The sequence below is a fragment of the Thermobia domestica genome, chromosome 8 (assembly GCF_964235325.1).
Source record: "Thermobia domestica chromosome 8, izTheDome1.hap1.1, whole genome shotgun sequence".
Lineage (NCBI taxonomy): Eukaryota > Metazoa > Arthropoda > Insecta > Zygentoma > Lepismatidae > Thermobia > Thermobia domestica.
In genome coordinates, this window is record NC_137461.1 from 252,601,874 (window position 1) to 252,621,486 (window position 19,613).

At 35.0% G+C, this 19,613-nt stretch overlaps 1 protein-coding gene across 1 annotated transcript in view; it reads right to left on the reverse strand.

Annotated features, from left to right (window-relative positions):
- Positions 1-11,130: 11,130 nt before the first annotated feature.
- The window catches only part of LOC145693547 (retinal guanylyl cyclase 2), a 980,145-nt gene continuing 971,662 nt past the window's right edge, over positions 11,131-19,613 (reverse strand). Inside the window, exon 21 of the mRNA XM_081769634.1 lies at positions 11,131-19,151. Within this exon, the coding sequence (XP_081625760.1) occupies positions 18,293-19,151 (859 nt within the window). The 3' untranslated portion in view covers positions 11,131-18,292. The remainder of the gene's footprint in view (positions 19,152-19,613) is intronic.

The window sequence follows — 19,613 nt, forward strand, 5'->3', positions numbered from 1 at the left end:
ATTAATTATTAATCATCTTGCTTCACATGACATATATATCGGTGGCGAGAGACGAATTCTTGATTCATCTTAAACTTTATTACAAGTCTGAGTCATGTAAATCTTGCAATGAACATATTTATATTTATTACAGTACAATGAAAGCAGATTTAATGTTCAAAATACAACCCCTTGTGTTGGATTGTCTGCAGCCACCTTCTTGTCAGTTTCTCGATTCCATGTCGATAATACCTTTTATATTTCGAGGCCAAGGAAAGCAGTCGCTGCTGTTTCCAGCTCTGGCAGTTGATAAGGCATAATGATTTCAGGAAGGACGCCATGGAACGAAACACTTACAAGGGAACATCTTATATTGATAGTAGCATTGCCCAATCAAACAATGCGCAATCGATAGAGGAGTGAAGAAAAGTGAGAAATCCAAAGTTTTACGGGCCGAGACCCGAAACACAGGAGATATAGAGGAAGGAAGGATCTAGAATCATGTGAAGATAACAATGCAAAAGATACACTAACTTCAAAATGGTTAAAATTATCAAAATGACATTTACACAACAGTATAGTAAGCAAACATTGTACCCACAGACATGCTCAATAACATCATATGAAATGCAGTATTTCCAACTGAGCACAAAATGAAGTTTTTTTAAACGGCACGTAACACAAATTATAACATCTAGAAAATCTAATTATGAGTAGTTCCATACCTATGAAGTCTTGAGGTACAGTGTTGCCAACGTTTGAGGATAGGTCTATATGAATTCCTACTGTTCACGTTCGAAACGAGCTAAGATCGGGCAAGTCATCTAGGATCTAGCTTAATGTAGGATTCCAACTACTACTATGTTGCAGAACGCTCCAATCGGAAATCGAACATGTGCACCAGCATCGAGCCTGCGAATCACTTGGTCATCCAAGGGCATGGATCATTTCAGCTTATGTGATGTGTTTTAGTACTATTCTGACATTTTCCTTTGGCAAAAATGCTTCGACACTGTGCTTCGTCCGTTATTTTTGTACTTTAGTTTTACATTCTTGTTTATGGTCTCATATTTTGGTTTCAACTAGTTCAAATCGTGTAAGCCTACTGTATGTACTCTTCTACATCCGAGATTCATATAGGAATTCATATAGGCCTATCTTAAAACGTTTGCAACACTGTACATCACGACCTTACATGTATGATTCTACTTATAATTAGATTTGGTAGATGTTATAATTTGTGTTCTGAACCATTTAACAAAACTTTATTTTGTGCTCAGTTGGCAACACTGCATTACATATGATGTTATTGAGCATGTTTGTGGGTACAATGTTTGCTTACTATACTGTTGTGTAAATGTCATTTTGGTTACTTTAATCATTTTGAAGTTATTTCTGTGTCAGTGTATTTTTTGCATTGCTATCTTCACATGATTCTAGATCCTTCCTTCCTCTATATTTCCTGCGCTTCTGGGTGTCGGCCCGTAAAACTTTGGATTTCTCACTTTTCAACACTCTTCCATCGATTGTGCATTGTTTGATTGGACAATGCTACTATGAATATAAGATGTTCCCTTGTTAGTAATTCGAAGGAGCTAGGACAGCACTATATACCGGATGTAGCACAAGCTCAATTCTATCAAGGTCTAAATTTTTTGTTGTGTTTTTCGAGCCGAGTATGGTTTTGTGTTATCTTGATCCAGCAGTTCTCTCTTTAGGTTCACTAATATAGGGCCGTGGTGACTCAGTGGTAGAGCGCTTACTTCTGGTGCGTGGGATCCCTGGTTCGATCCTTGCTCGCACCAAGTAAACTTTGTGGTGGACAAACACTGTGTGAGTGGGTGTTTAGGGGTTTATCGTTAACACTCACTTCATTCATTCCACCATTGCATTTATTTCTCATCATGATCCACTTTAGCCTGGCCGGCATAAACGTGGGACGTAGAACTGAAAGATTTCATTTCATTATATGTAAGCATTTCATTGCAAGAGACAACACAATGTAACTATTCACTATCGCACGATACACATCTTCGCACAATATTAAGAGATAACTTGATCCACACATCTTATAATTCAACGCGTCCAAATCATAGGTAAAACGCTTCAAACGAAAAAACAAAAAAAATTCGCATAGGATTACACATAAAGTTAGCACGAGAGTCGACGTTGATGCTTCAGCTATTCAAACAACAGCCACAGATTTCTTAAATGAAATTAAGTATTTTATTACAGAGCACGAGTTGACTCCAGAGCAGATCATTAATGATGCAGATGGTTAGAAATGGAGAGGTCTACCACCACGTATTTCACACGTCTAGGTAAAGTGGTGCGGCCCGTTGGCCTACTTTGATAGGCTAACGCCGTTTATTATCCATTTTGTGCTTCCACATTCTCGGATTATGACTGCCCTCGTGCACGAGGTACACCTACAATGTTTGTCCTTCTACCTTACTCAAGCAATATCACTCCTGTAAGCAATATAACTCCTGTACTCACACAAGAGGAGTCAGATATGCCCACTGCGTCACTAGACAGAAGTCCTGAGCACCTACAAGTTTATCCTATCGATCCTCCTAGTGAGTCAGGTTCTTTCGTGATCTGCAGACATGACGCCCGAACTTTATAAGGAAGCTTATCTCCCACCAATGCATCACCAGGTACCGCATCCCTTAGTTTGACCACAGCCTGACAGAGTCCAACCAAATCTAGGAGCCTCAAGCTGCCTATCTCTATCGTTCAATGGATATCGCCTTCTGTGTAGATACACCACGAACACGTCGAGATATTCCCATATCTCACCAAGGATTCAATGGAACCTGGTAGGTCACCACTTGGGTTGGTACCAGCACCTTATCCTAGAGAGATTCCTTCCCTTCACTATGAACGGAAACATTTACCCAGATATATGAAATCGATACCTTTTCCCTGTCGCCGTTCGATCCCTTTACAAGCAGTAGACTCACATCTTCCCCGATAGTATTATCGTCCAAGTAGTACAGGACTGCCTATCTGTTACGTGCTGAGGTACCACGTTCATGTTGTAACCATGCTACCTGCTGAGCCCAATGGTATGTGTATTCTACCTTTGGGAGGGATCACCACACTTTTCCTTGGTAGGTTCATTCAAGCAATACAAAAACTTCATGCATTTACGAAAGAGCTTCACCTTACATTACCAGACTCAATGGCTGATGCAGATGGTCTTGAAAGACAATGATCATTTAGGAGCGGTGGCTCCCCTGATAGCGTCGTGGCTGTGACTCCACTTTCTCACTCACTCCTGAGACTAAGAGAGTGCGTTAGATATGAATATTCCTTTCCGGACCCAAGACCACGCGCAGCCGTATGAGGTCACACTACCTCCATGAGGCCGCTTGAGGTCGCACGTATTCTTCCAGATTCAATGACTCGGATTAGTTGCCTATTGGAGATCTGGCCCTAGCCTTCATTTCCGGAAGGTTATTTTAATCTGATAGTATACTGGCACCTGCAGAACGATACCAGCCATCGGTATAGGATATAACGAGAATAACATGTTTCAATATACTTCCCGAATTTCAATCTCCCCCTTCAGACACCATAATGCATTGAACTCGTGACCATTAAGGTAGTATCTCTCCATATCTCTGCACAAACTTGGGACCGGCTATAGCGGCTTTAATTATGAACAGCGGTCCAGATTTGATAAAGAATTACGTTCTGGTAGAACTCTTGACACCAAGGGAAAAATACAATCTTTGGTGCCAAAGATTCAACCTCCGCCACAACGCATTCATATATGATTGTGCCACTGATTGAAATGCTTCCCCTGTAGTTCTTATTTCGGAGATCAATGAGTATAGTTTCTAAATTCCCTAGTGTGAAACCATATACAAGTCGATCAATAAATATGACCAAATGCGATTTGTAAATCTTCCTCGAATACGTCTTGTTGCCCAATTTGAATCCATGGTAGAACTAAGAGAAGGTAAACCCACGCGCAGCCTTTTCGTTCGCGTGACGTCACCTTCAACACCAAATCACTGATCCTCCGAACAAGATACTATTCTCGCGCCCTCTCAGTTGACAGGTTGCTAGTTGTATTTTTGTTGATTTTGTGCGTTTTCTTTGTCTTTAATGACATTTTCTATGTGTAAATATTATTATATATTTTGTAGTGTACATATTGTATAAATAGAACTCATCTGTATTTGTTACATTGACTTTGAAAGCTTTAATGCCCTCACGCGTTGTGTACGGCTGTAAAATGAACACATGGAATAGAAAAGTTGGTGAAGAGAATGTCAAGTTTCATTCATTTCCAAAGCAGGAGGATTGTAAATTGTAAATAGCAATTGTAATAGCGATTGTAAAAGAATAAGGGGTTAATTTTGTCATCTGCGGTTGGGTGCAAGAAGCCCGTAGGTCCACACCCTGCTTATGCCAGCCATAGTTTTATAAATTTTGCCAAATGAATGAATATAATGTATACAGTGACACAACGTGTTCTTTGCTAATACCATTTTATACACTGCTTTTGTAATAATATTTTTGGCATTAATTTGCTTATTGTGCATCGCCCTATATAAAAGAATAAGTCCTGACTGACTGATTGATCAACGGGCAGGACATACCGCATAAGTTCGAAACTTGAAATTTAGACAGAGCATAGGTCCCTCCCCCAAAAAAAAAATCCGAAGGGAGAAATAGGAGTGGAAATTACTATCTTAAAATCTCCATAACCTGGAATCTTTGAACGTTAAAGACATGAAGTTTGGTATATGAACTTCTCATTTAAAATAATTATACACATCTTTTTAGTGTTTTGTGATATTTGGCCTAGATGGGAAGAAAAAGAAGTAGGAATGAGAAAGGGATGGGAATTATAATTATTATAATAAGATGTCCATATTTTGGAATCTCTTAAGCTCAGAAACATGAAATTCAGTATTTGGACTTCTCATTTAAAATAATTAGATACATATGTAAGCGTTTTTGATATTTGCCCTAGAAGGGAACAAACCAGGGTAAAGTTACAATTGTTATAATTGGAAAGCCATATCTCGAAATCCCTTAAAGTTATTAGCGTGAAATTTTGTGTTTATGTTTTTAATTAGACATGTTTCTGCGTTTTTTAATGTTTCCTTAAAAAAAATTGTTGGAGTTGTAATTGGTAAAATAACATGGCCATACCCCGAAATCCCTTAAGAGTAGAAACATCTTATTTAATTATGTATTTCAGCATTTTTTAAATATATTACCGTTAAAAGGCAAAAGAGGAGGAAGAAAAATTACTGGTTGCAATTGTTATCATAAAATAGTAATATCTCAAAATCCCTTAAGATTAGACAATTTAGGAATATAAGAAGTGAAAGGCCGTGGGAAAAGCAAATGCAGTGGTGGCTCAGTGTTAGAGCGTTCACCTCCGGTGCTTGGGTTTGAATCCTCGGTGAATTACCGGGTCACTACGGGTTTGAATCCTCGACCCAGTGGTGGTCTATAACCTAACCAACATCATCCGACTGACACGATGATCCGTTTTAGCTCTTAGCGTGTTCATTCTATCTGTGCAAATTTCGTTATATCCGCAAGAGAGGAAATTGATGCTGGATGTTCAGAACAGATAAGTCTTCGGAAAAGAATAGAAAATGGTAACCTCTTTGGTTATTTGAAAACAAAATTTTATTTATACTAGTTCGACACAAGATTTGTTTCCATTCCATAATTCAACGTGTTTTATTCACGTTGAAATTTGAAACATGCTATAACTATAAGGAACATCCAATTTTCTTTGTGAAGATTTGTAAGTTTTCATTACGATAAAGTTTGGACTTTTAATATAGGATACTAGCAGCGTTCACCCCGCTTCGCTGCGGTCACCCCGGAACGCAATAAACTTTGTTACTTAGATAATTTTTACTTTTTCGCTTTCAAGTGATATGATAAAAACCATAGAAGATTGCAGTAAATGTTAACATTATATCGCCTGTCATTTATGTTAACCCGCCCCGCTTCGCTGCGGTCACCCCCGAACGCAATAAACTTTGTTACTTAGATAATTTTTACTTTTTCGCTTTCAAGTGATATGATAAAAACCATTATAACGCCTGTCATTTATGTTAACCCGCCGAGTGACACGGTCATGCGGGTTGCATATAAATACGTTTATTTTTATACCTATGATGAACTAACAAAGGATTTGTACGTAATGGACACCTGAATGGTCAATTATCTCAAGACACTGGTAATTGAAAATTAAAGTGATATGATAAAAACCATCTAGGGTCCAAATCCTAATAACCCCCCAAAAATAAAAGAAATTGGTTCAGCCGTATTAGCGTGATGAGCGGACAAAGGATTTGTACGTTCTCTTTTATATATATAGATTTCTGATAGAAATTTAGCAGTAAAATAGCACTCATTCAATTTTCTGTCACTTTCTTTCTTTCTCTTTTCGTTTCGTTTCTTTTTTGTTTTGTTTGCATTAGTAGTCTAAAATGGAGGACCTACTGGAAATTGAGTATGCTATTCTTTATGAAAGTGACATAATGAATGTTTAAAGTATCCTCTACATATTCGAATAGTTCTGAGAAAATATGTAAAAACAAATGTTATTTCTATATTACTGTTGGATTTGTGGAAACGGAACTTCATAATGTAAGGTTCTTTTCTTACTACGTTTAAATTCCACATTTTTATCTGTTCTTCCTTTTCTTTTCTTCTTCTACTTCTTCTTCTTCTTCTCTGTCTCTCTGCCTCATTTCTGAATTTATGTGTAATAGACATTTATTGGTTTCAATTTTTCATTGTGTGTGTGTTTCAGTTTCTCCCTACATCAACTTATGAATCTAGTTTCGTCTCGGTTTTGTTATTTCATTATATCGATACTAATGCATGTGTAGTTTGAAATTGAATTGCGCTCATGTCGTTAGCTAATTTTAGTATGGGAGAGAAGAAAGGAGAAGAGAGAGACATGATTATACCAGACACGATTATGGGATAAGAAAGTTTATATGGTGTGGCCTATCTGCACGGCGTTAGCTGTAGCAATTTGTTTGATGCGGAGTGTACAAGTAACAGTGAAGTGGCCTGAAGTGTTTTCTTAGACTTTTCTGCAGTATCTACTCGACAAAAAACCTGTTTATGGTTAATCGGTCAACCTGAATAAAAGTTAGCAGAATTAGTTCTTCCTACGGAAGGTGATGTTTCATAAACTTTCTATCGTTACCATAATACTTTAAAATAACAGTTCCTGGGAGTCTGAAGGTAACCACCGATGAACTAATTATTTGTAACAAGGCTCGTATCCCAACAGCTTTCGAACAGAATATTGTATCCAAGACGAAATCTTTGCAAGTTCCTGAAGAAAAACAAAGGTTGAAATTCTGAAACTCAGAAGTCCAAAGAAAAGGCATTCACGGAAAAACTTAATCATCTCTTCGATATTGCCCACAAAGAGGCGGAACGTATGATAAGAATTGAGGAGGATAAAGTATTCCTGAGAGATCAGAGAAGTTGTCGGAAAATGAAGATGGCAGGGGTTGATGTTGATTTAACTTGGAGGGAAGATCGAGCTAGACAAAGGGAAGAAAAAGAATTAGAGCTTACACGACAAGAAGAACAAAGACTGAAAGCTGCAGCAAGTACGTCACCCGTGGTTGCAAGCGACATTGATGGTAGTGAACAATATGAAGATTACGATGATAACGATTATGAGATTGAAATTCCTACGTACTACAGAAAGCAGCTACAGGAAAATCAAACAGCATCTGGAGAACTAGACCTTAGTGATGACGATAATGCATCTAAAAGATTATGCATCCTTCAAACCAAGCACAACTCTTCAGATGTTGCTTCAGCCTTAGATCGTATCAATCTTTCGGACAGAAAATTTACTATACTTGCGGCTACGATTGCCAAAGCAGATTGCCAAAATCTCGACGATGAAACACTGTCACATTCTACAGTGAAGCGAAAGCGAGAGTCTCTTCGAGAAACCATTGATAAAGCTGTGTGCGAGGAATTTCGTAACAGTGAAAAATCTCCTTTAGTCTTGCACTGGGATAGTAAGGTGATGACAGATGGAACAAATAAAATGAATTCAAAAGCAACTGTGGATAGACTGCCAGTACTTGTGGCAGGTTATGGTGTTAACAAAATACTAGGTGTTGCCAAACTACCATCTGGAACAGCAGAGGCACAAGCAAAAGCGATTCACATACTTGTTGTTCTTTGGGAAGTGCTGGATAACATTGTGGTCATTAGTAATAGAACAGCTGCTAATACAGGTATGATGAGAGGTTCCTGTATTCTGACCAACGTATTGCAAGAAATTTATTGTATTTAGCTTGCAGACACCATATCCACGAACTAATCATTTCCACTGTATTTGATACGTTGTTTGGGCCTACTAGAGATCCAAATATTCCACTGTTTCAACGTTTCCAGGAGTTTTGGCCAAACCTTAAGCATTATAATTTTAAGGCGCTTGGAGCCGAACGCTTTACCATGTCATATGTACGAACACTGAAAAATGAAGTTGTTATGTTTCTACAAAATTGTATTGTACATAAGGAAGATAATAGCTATGTTCCCCGTGATGACTATAGAGAAATGATAGAGCTTTGTCTGTTGATACTTGGTGAATTTCCAAAAAAGGAGTACCGTTTCAAGTCACCAGGTGCTTACCATATGGCTCGTTGGATGGGAAAGGTAATATACTGCTTCAAGATATAGCTTTTCCGCGAAATGTTTAAGCTTACAGTCAAAGAGGAAAAAAATCTGCGGGAAGTGTGTTTGTTTGCAAGTCTCATATACGTGAAAGCATGGATTTCGTGTCCCAAGACATGCGATGCCCCCGTCAACGACTTATTTCTGTTCAAGCAGATCAAACAATACGCCATAGAGAATAAATCTGTGTCTGACTCTGCAATAAACAAGTTTCAAACTCACTTGTGGTATCTTGTAGCAGAGTCAGTTCCACTTTCACTGTTCTCTGAGAAGTTATCTTTCGAGGACAAGTGGAAAATTATAAATCGTCTTAACGCTTGTGAAGAAAATTGGAGTTCAAGAGGCATAAAACTCACAGACTGTCACGGCTTAGAAACAAAGAATCTTCATGATTTGATTAATTCAGCCTCTGCGCCTTACGTTCTCTTCGAGTTGATATCGATTTCATGTTCCAATGTGATTCTGAGCACTGGAGTAACTCGGACAAATTCTAAAAGGACAAACGAATCGTCGATTCACTTAAGGTTGTCAAAGATTCTTCTGAACGTTCAGTCGCTCTTATGTCCAATTTCAATGAGTCAATCACAAAGAAAGAAAGTGAAATGCAGAGCCTAATTCAGGTTGTTGAGGACCACAGAAAGCGTGTTCCAGACGCTCGAAGGAGCACTTTGAAAAATTACCAAGTTCATTAATAGCCTTATTTTTTCTGTTTAAAATGAACAGCAACTGCATATTTAGAGATATCTCACTTATTTTGAAATCATTAAATGGTAATTTTGGTAATAGCTATTTGCACGTTTAGTAATAATAATAAATAATTCATTTTGTAGGGCAAAAAGTACAATTTACTTTATAATGATTGAATTTTCAAACCTCCAATGTCTCATATACGACATAATTATATGCTTCCTATGGCACAACTTCGTGTCGCTTCAGCGACTCTTAACTATTATCCAATTGAGTTGATTTTTTGCAGTAAAATACACTTGTAGGAAAGGAACAATATTAGCAACTATGCGGAATTAAACTCCTAAACATTTTTTTGGACCATCCTAATATATATTTGTCTGCACTGTAAAAGTGAAATGAAGAAAACATCCCAGGCCCGAACCTTATCTATGTTGAAAGTTTGATCGAGATCGCTTGGGTGGTTCAAGAGTTATTAAGTTTTATTTATTTTGATATATTTCCCCTTTTCAAAGATCTACTGTCAAAATGAAATGATAAAAAACTTCCCATGTTTGAACGTCATATATGTTGAAAATATGATTGAGATCGATTGGGTGGTTCAAGAGTAGTAATTCACAAACATAGTCACTTTTATTTTTATATTTATTGATTTCTGTATATTATTCCCCTCCACCCCCTCCCCGACGTTGCTTCGTCAAAGTCAAATGATAAAAATAATCCCAGTACCAAATCTCATCTATATTGAAAATTTGATCAAGATCGGTTGGGTGGTTCAAAAGTAATTATTCAAAAGTTTTATTTATTTTTTCTATGTCCCCCTCTTCCCCCCCTAAGTTCTACCGTCAAAGTAAATAGCTAAAAGACACGCCCAGCCCAGCACCCCATCTACGTTGAAAATTTGATTGAGATCTGTCGGGCGGTTCAAGAGATTAAGAGTCACAAACATAGTCACTTTCAATTTTATTTTTAAGATAGATATCGCGGCCCAGATAGAACTTTTCAGGCTGGGTGTTTGGCCCACGAACCGCAGTTTGTCCATCATTGTATCGTTCATCGCCGTTTCACGAGGAAAGAGGAAATACGAACTAACAAGGTGTGTTATTACTAAACACCGGCACTTGTGGCAAAATGCTGTATTTTGCCATTTTTACAATGGCAACATCAGCACTTATTGTGATTATTGGCAATATTTACCATTTTATAGTTGCCTCCTGAGATTTGTAAACCCTTCTACCGGAAATACAAGCCAGATTGCTCTTCATTATTGTGAAATACAGTTCACTGTGATATATGGAATTTAACTTTCCTCATTGGAGGAGATATATCATTATTGACCAATCAAATATATGAAAATTACGATTGATGTTGCTCTGAATTCCAAGATTGTGATGTGTTTCAAGTATGCTCCTGCCACATCAATAGATATTGAACAATTGTTTCAGAGCTCAAGAATATCTTGGTGGACAGACGACATAAATTATGTGTGGACAACTAAAGAAAATGTTTATCATACATTGCAATTGGAAGTGTACTATGTTTAGCATGGCATACTGTTTTAGCAAATGAAAAGGTAAGTTTCACCTAATATGAACTGAGTTCGTTTTCCTTGTTTACGGTCATCACGGTGTTCATTCGTGTATTTTATCTGGAGTTCTATTGAGTTTCGGCATTTTAACTTTTTATTTGGCCATTTTTCCTGGAATTTTTGATACTTTACTTTTTCATAATTGGCGGTTTTTAGTTATTACGTGAAGGCGTAAATTATATGAGACGTCTACAGTATGTTAACTATCAAGCTGTGGACCTGGACTTCATATGTTTGAGGAACACAACTGTATGTACTATCTTTATGTATAAGTATTTTACTTATGGTGCACAATTTACCCTAAACAAGAGGTTCCACATTACATGCTGTAGGGACCTTATGACCGTCGGTTACAGTGTTTACAGGTTACTCTATTGCACATTAAAATAATAATTCAGTAAAATTAGGTAAAGAAGATAATATAATTAAAGTGTAAATAAATATTAAAACATTAAATCGTTTAATCGATTTATTGTAAAACAAAATACATTGTTCAACTACATTAAAAATAACTTACTATTTATGTATGTACATGTATCAGTATAATTTATATATATACACATATGTACAGAACGATCACACAATCGGAGGTTATACAGGTAGACAATGTGAGCACTTGTTGGAAAGTACATGATTTGTTTTAACGCACATTTAAATTACTAACATTATTACTACAACTTGTTTCTTTTTCTCTTAAAATTGTATGTAGGCCTTTATTTGTATACTTATATTTAATACATAATAATCACAACATTTACGTTTATGAACATTTAATAAGAAGGTTGGAATCATTAACAATTAACGAAAGATCAAAACAAGCAATATCGTATTGTTTTGTCAATTTTGAAACATTTTCTCTTCTTTACCGCCAGAAACTCTTGCAGTTGTGTTTGAAACTTTACTTTAACATAGATTATATGTTAGTTTATATTTTATTTTTTGAAAATTGTGATCTTGACGGCATATCAATACTCTTCAGTTACGAAAAGTAATAGTAATCTTTATTTGTCACTTACTTATTTCAATAATCTTATTCAGTCCGAAAGTGTAGCATAATACCAATGATACTTGTTGGTATAATACTATATCATTACTACTGTTGTAATAAAATACTCATAAACTTGAGCAAGAAAGTCATCTCAAGGAGCAGTGTAATTGATTTACAGATATATTTTATTACTGATATAACTTCTTGAAGTTGCCTTCATAACGTAATGTTTCGAAAGCTTACGTGTTCATTTTTAAGTCATGTATTTATTAAGATAATCATACATATATCACCTAAATCAAACGCAAAATTTATTGCCATTTGCATTTTATGAACAATTAATCTGTCTTAATTGATTAATTGCTACATATTTGTTAGTTATACTATATAGCATTGCTGCAAAACACATTCTATAATGGTGTTGGTTTTCTCATATATATATATATATATATATCCCTTTAAACATCTATTAACATATACTAGATGTTTAAAGAGAAAAAGCGAAAAACAATTAGTTTCGAATATTTATACTCTATTGAAATTTTCGAATATCTATTTATACTCTTTATTTAATCCGAATAAGTTTATCATTACAGAATTATTATAAAGGATCTTTGAAGTACAAGCTATATATCCATAATAGTATAGTAGTCAACCCTGAATGATTGTCCATATGTGTTGAAGACCAGTAACCTACTAAATGCTTTATGTGCGATAATTCTGATATTTTTAAAACACGCCACGCTTGATCATGCAATATGCATAAAAATACACTTTAATATCCACCTACAATCACACTATTGGAAGATACGAAAAAATGGACCAGTTAATAAATGCAACACGTACTCCAAGAAATTAGGACCACAACAATTAAATGTAAGTAGTACATAAGTCTTGATAATTTATGTGCAAAATTAAAGGTAATTAATTGGTAGAATTGGAGTTAAGTGTCATTAAACGTAATTATATGGGTAAATTTACACATCACAGAAGATGCTCCTACATGTAATTCGACAATAATTTTGAAAATAATATATTTACCATACTGTACATATTATCATGAGGTAGAAAGAAATATATATTTTTGTTAGAATATAAAATTTAATTTATATAAATACATATAATTATACAAATATTTAAACTTGAACTTTCGGTATACCTAAGTGTGGTATTACGTTCACTAGAATGAGTATTACATAATGTTTGGGAACGAATATATAAACGCATAACTTGTTTGGTATGTAAATTATTTAGCAACTGACATTGTGTTCACTATAGACATGTGAGGCATCTAAGTTAAGAGATAGGGATTAAAAATTTCTTGAGGAAATTATTCGATAATGTAAAATAATTTTCATTCTTCTTTTATATTTTCTTTCGGGTGTAATTAACAATATAGCTGATTGTCGCATTGCGTTTACTGTATTCAGTAAAATTAAGTACTGTGATACTAATATTAAAATTAAATAACAGTTGAAAAGATTACACGTAACTAAACCATAGAACAATGAAATTTTACCTCAACTGAATCAAAATTTAGTTGATATATAACAATAATTTATCTACTGTTTTAAATAACATTTCCCCTTAAAATACTTTACTTTAAGTCGTAACATCACCTAATGAAGAAAGCGTCTTTAGTTTTCCAATCCCTATTACGAAATTAATATATATTTTCTCAAATCAAGGTGAGATCATGATACTACATAACTACGCTCAAAATATGACGCCTCAGTGAATAACCTAGTAGTTGTTCAGACCTCACTTTAATAGAAGGCTTCGTTTTTCATAACCCCAGTGTTGCATAAGGACGTAAATGAAAATTACATATATGATAAATATTTTAATAGACTTGAATAATAACATTTCGTTTTAAAACTACTTTAAAAGTAGTGGTGTCATTTTCAACTATACTGCGATGAGGAATGTTTATAATGGAATTTAGTAATGCCAATTCTTCAACTAGTGAATATTACTGATAATATGATTAGCTTTTCCAAAATATGGACATCTTTTGATACATAAAAATGAGAACTAAATAACTAGGTGTAAACGATATTGAAGAAAGCTTAACGAAATATTTACATTTGATCTTATTGTTTGTGCGAAATACTAACTCTTATCTTGAAGCTAGAGTTTGGAAAACACTCGAATCACAATAACAATAAGCGATCCCATTTCTGAGTTTTTCGTTAAAAAAGCGAAACCCATTCTCGCAATGAATACACTCAAAAATAAAACTCTGTCGATAACATGCGTATGAAAATATATTCCAAGAATTGTACATTAAGTCGTAAATAGCAAGAAGTTGTATATTCTTTTAATTACTTTATTAAATCTTCCTTTATATGCCTCTATCCTACTTATTATAATTAAGCATAAAATAGTAATTAATCTTTTATAATATAATTTATTTTGAAATATGTTATTCTAATTTTAACGTACTAATAGTTTAATACGATGATTATTTAAAAATTTATAGCAATACGTAACTAGTTAGAGCATTGTAAGAAATAGCATAGTTATTTAAGAAGTTATAGATTTGATTGAGATTAGTAGCTTATAACTGATTTAACTACATGTTAGGTTGGCACTTGCTTTACCGCAAATAAAGGTATTATCACAAAGCATTAGAACTTCTCAGTAGCACATTCTACCCGTACACATTATATTGAAAGTCATAAACATTGAAAAATAGCCACTTTATTGAATACAATTATTGTATCACGTTGGAACGAAAATGAAATGTATTTTCATATTAGTACTGCTCATTAGTAACACAATAAAATTGTCAACATTGGGGTTCATATGACGTAATATTTGTCAAGTATATTCTGGAGCCACATAGATAGTAATTTGCCTTTTGATGTAATTTGCGAGGAGATTTTTTTATATCGTTCCAAAGATACTAATAACATGATTTGTGTACATACAAGTGACTATAATAGGTTAGAAAGTATAAAATTTTCCAGTTGCATGAGTGGTATTAGGTAAGTAAGGTTAACTATTAAATTAAATAAAACTAATGTATCGCATACGCTTGTTCTTTAAATAACTACCACAATCGCTCAGAGCATCGACAGCGCACAAGCTATCTAAATAAGGAAAGCAGTTAGAATTGAGCTTTTCATGTTATAAAAATGGTTTACACCACCATAAGATGGTTTAACATATAGTACAAAGGAATATTTAGTTTTGGTTTTACATATTACATTTAATCATGCTGTTGGGAAATATACATGTTAGTTACAACACTGATTTTCTATTATGTTCATGCATAACATTATTGCAAATCTGTTCTTTATGTTGGTTACAGTAGTTGGCAAACAAATGTGTTACTGATATCACGTATACATAATCACAAACCACGTAAAGTCACACACAATTCACTTTTTAAAATGTGTTAGATATTGGTTTAATTTCTCTTAGAAATAAAATTTGTGCGTTACAGATATTAATGTTTGCTGTATCTTTCAATTGCTTCAAAATATCGCGCAGGTAAAATGTAAGACAGCTGTTATAATTAAATAAAATTACCATTCTATAGTATACTCACAGAAGACAAAGGAAAAGTGAAAGTCAATACAATTTACTCATTATCTCGCTGTTGCCATACGAAAGGAATGTTACGTCAAAATATAATCTGAATTTCTTAGGAAAAATAGTGTTTTATCTATGACTATTTGTCTATTTCTGGACGTTCACAGCTTTGTTTAAATAGAGAAGGGTGTGAATTTTACATTGTGCTGATTTGCGTAATAGTATTCGAATTGGTGACTGACTGATGTAATACTTATGGTATTAAAACTATAAAAAAATACTTTTTCATGTGATGATGCAAATGAGAATTATGTTTCATGAAGATTAGTAAAATGCAATATTTTACTAATACCAATAAAAGTGATCTTATAGTTTTTAAAGAAAAGACTTATATTGCATCTATTATAACAATTGAAATTTATATATAAACAAACGTATTATAAGAAACACTATGATAACTTGCAATTACTAACATTAGATGAATTTTAAATACCGAAAAGTAGATGGAATATATGACCTTGAAATCACGGATAAAAGTGGATCTGAAAAGGCAGTAGGACGGTAGGTAGCGGCATGACGTCACGCTGCTCCTCTGCCTATCTTTGCCCATTGTATTCTTTTAGGAACTGGGGGGACGCCGTACATATTTATTGGAGATGGGGACGGTATCCCCCACGTTCCCCCTCTGTTTTACCCCTGCTTAAAATACATTACTTTCTGATAAATTAAACATATTCAGCTACAAACTATGAAATTAACTCCATGTTAGGTTGTGTGTTAGACGAATTTAGTACATTGATTTTTGTTAAGAGATCAAATTTCATGTAACTTCATTTGATGATTATAAAGGTCAATTTCGTACAGATCTAAACGATTTTTACTTTTGCACGTCCTTAATAGGGTATGAAACACAACTAATTTATTCTCTCACTATCGCGCATTCTTGTACAAAATTCTTCAATATCATTAGTTCATTTTAGAGCTTCCAGTTCTAATGTGCTTGCAAAAAGTTCTTCAAAAAGTCAAAAAATATAAGTTTTGTACCTTACAGTCCCTACTTATGTATGTATAAAGCTATATAGTTTCCGAAAACAAAGTGAGTACTCAATTTTTTGGACGTGACTGTACATAGATACACAATACTAGATTGATTCTTCAGTATGATAGTACTTAATGACAAACCGTTAATGTAAAACATAACTGTAGAATCTAGTTTACGAAACTGCAGCCTAATTTTGCATTGCAATATGTAAAACTTAATTCACAGTAAGTAATATGTAAAAGATATTTCTGTCCACCAAGCAATGAAAATATTAATTCCTGTTTTCTTACTAACACGTTATTGTTCCGTAATCAATGATAATAACAAATAATCTAAATAATAAAAACTGCTTGTAGTTTGATCCAATTTTTACCATCTATGCCTAACAAGTATAAAATTGATATGCTCCGAAAAACAGTTCATTAGGGACTCTCGAATCTAATTTAAGCTGTTTCATAAAACGTTGCGGTGTGACATGGACTCTTGTGATGTTATATATACTAGGATTTACATATGTGTAGTTTATGTAGACTCAAAGTAAAAGATGTTGTATACTAGAAGCACAATGTTCAATCGACTAGGAAAACAAAGAATCAGCGGTTCCCCAAATGCATCAAGTTCTATGCATTCAATAAAATACAAGTTAGATTTGATGGTCAGATTAGAGTTTAACATGGAAAGTCCTTTTCAGCATGGAGATTATACGAGACGTGAATCTACAGCTTAAGGTGCATCCATAGTGCATTCAAATTTGAAGTTTTCTCTCCAGGAACCTAATCCGGGACCCTTCCCAGCAAAAGCACACGCCGTAACCACTAGACCAGCAGGGAGATGATGCAGGATTAGAATAATATCGTATTGTGAAACAGAACCATACTATAGAACCATTTGGAAGGTAGCTTATTCTTTGCTGCAGTGTTGTGCCTCTGGTTTCTCTGTGTTTAAAACAGAAGTATTTAGACAAGAGTCCATTGGATTAAGACCAAAGTCAATGATTTCTAAAGTAACACAATTTCCGAAATTATTGAATTTACATATTTTAGTTAAAAACTAAGAAAAGAACCTCAAGATTGTAAATAGGAATTAAAAATATAATAGGATTTTGACTGGTAGGTACATGATGATTTAAAACAATCATAATAAATTATCCCAGGTTTTATGAGAAACTAAAAATTCTCAAAATAATTCAGCAATAGATTACCAAAAGGTACCACACTAGTCTAATAGAACTTTAATTTATGATTTCTTTGTTCTCATAAAATCAGATATGAACTCTCAGTTCTTCACAAAAATTAGTTTCGAATTTGGCTATAATTAATTTATTTTGATTAACTTTCGTAGCTATAAATCTAGTTATATGCATTTAAATTCTATTCAAATTGTTTTATGTACTATTTCTAGCACACATTTCACGAGTTGTATTTAGTATGAGCTAAATGACTCCCCAAGAGCACCATACTATTCAATTAAGTAAGGATTTATTCTCAGCATTTAAGCTTCCACAATCTGGTGTATTATTGACAAAACCATACGAGTTGGAATTAGCAAGATAATGAAATTTAACCATTTAACTTACAGTACTTCTCTATTGGAGTTTGTTTTATGAATAACAGCCATGTATATCTTTGCTCTTCCGAGTATACATGTGGAAAGAATACATTTCAATGTTATTTTTCGGCGGTAGAATTCTGTGGAAATAAATAAGTGATAATAAATTAATTGGTACGATAAACAAGTAATACAACAGCCCTTTCTCTCAAGGACTATGCTCTGAGAACGATTGATAATCATTACTGTGTGTTGATGCTCCCGAGGAGCTAGTAGTTCTTTCGATTGTCGATTTAGTTGCAGCGTTTATCATTCCAGCAGTCGGTCTGCTGATTATTGAGATTGTGGGCTGGATCGGTGCAGTTCCTACCTTCGCAGCAGCGTTGAGTGACTCTACGGACACTGATATGGAGGACATTCTTGAGGATGGAGTGGTAGACACTTCTCGTACCCTGTAGTGTACGTGGGCTGAGGGCCGGGGAGGGGAAGGCATTGGGATTTCACCAGAGGGAAAGGACACTTCTTCAATTCTTTCCAAATCATGTGGTACCGCACCTGCTGAATTCTGCTTGTACAAACGTCTTTCTGCAATATCGTCTCCTCGATCTAAGCTGAATTGTCGTTTCAAAAGTCTACAGCCTCCGGCTTTGCCACTAGCACCACTACCACTACCACCATTATGAGATGAATGAGAGTCACTTGGAGACAGACACCTATAATGATTATATGGTAAAGACAAATCGTCCTCAGCTATTCGTCGCCGAGTGTCTGCCAACGGAGCAGGGGGTGGAGGTAAGGGCCCAGTTCCAGGACGAGGTCTTCCAAAAGGCAATAATCCAGAAACTCCACTTGCGCTACCGGTGAGTGCTGCTGCAACATCAGAAACAGAGAGAACGGAAGACATTGCTGTAACTGATGCAGCGGTCGCAGGAGTCGGTGGAGTCTGCTGTCCTGACAACGTCAAGTTGCTTGCTGACCGTGTATCGGGGCTGTCGGCGGGTTTATCACCTCCTTCTGACTCTCCCATGCTGCCTGTTCGACCAAACTGTATCAATCTCTCATCGAGCCTGAGGAAAGAAAGTTTTGCTTTAGCAAGATAATTGGACTAAATCACCTAAAGAACATACAAGCACACTCACCCTTCGGTCTTAACGGATATCGGAAACAGCGGGGAAAATCCTAAGTAGCCGATTCACTTGGAAAACTCTAATTTTAAAGAAAGACATGTTGATGTTACTTTATTATTATACTGCATATTTATAGTGTGCAGGTAATGTAGACTGTCAGATGAGACATTTGCTTAAAATACAGCACCATCTTATTTCTCTTCCTTTCATAGTGTAATTGTTGACATAAGCCACTGGAGACTTTCGGAAATAACGGACAATCGGATACATCGAGTCACTATTACCTCTTTATATCCGTTAAAACGAAGGATGAGTACTAACAGTAACTAATATCCTTTTAATCCTACAAGTACGTAAAGCCTAAGGGTGCTAGATCTTACGTTTTTCTCATAAGTTTTACGA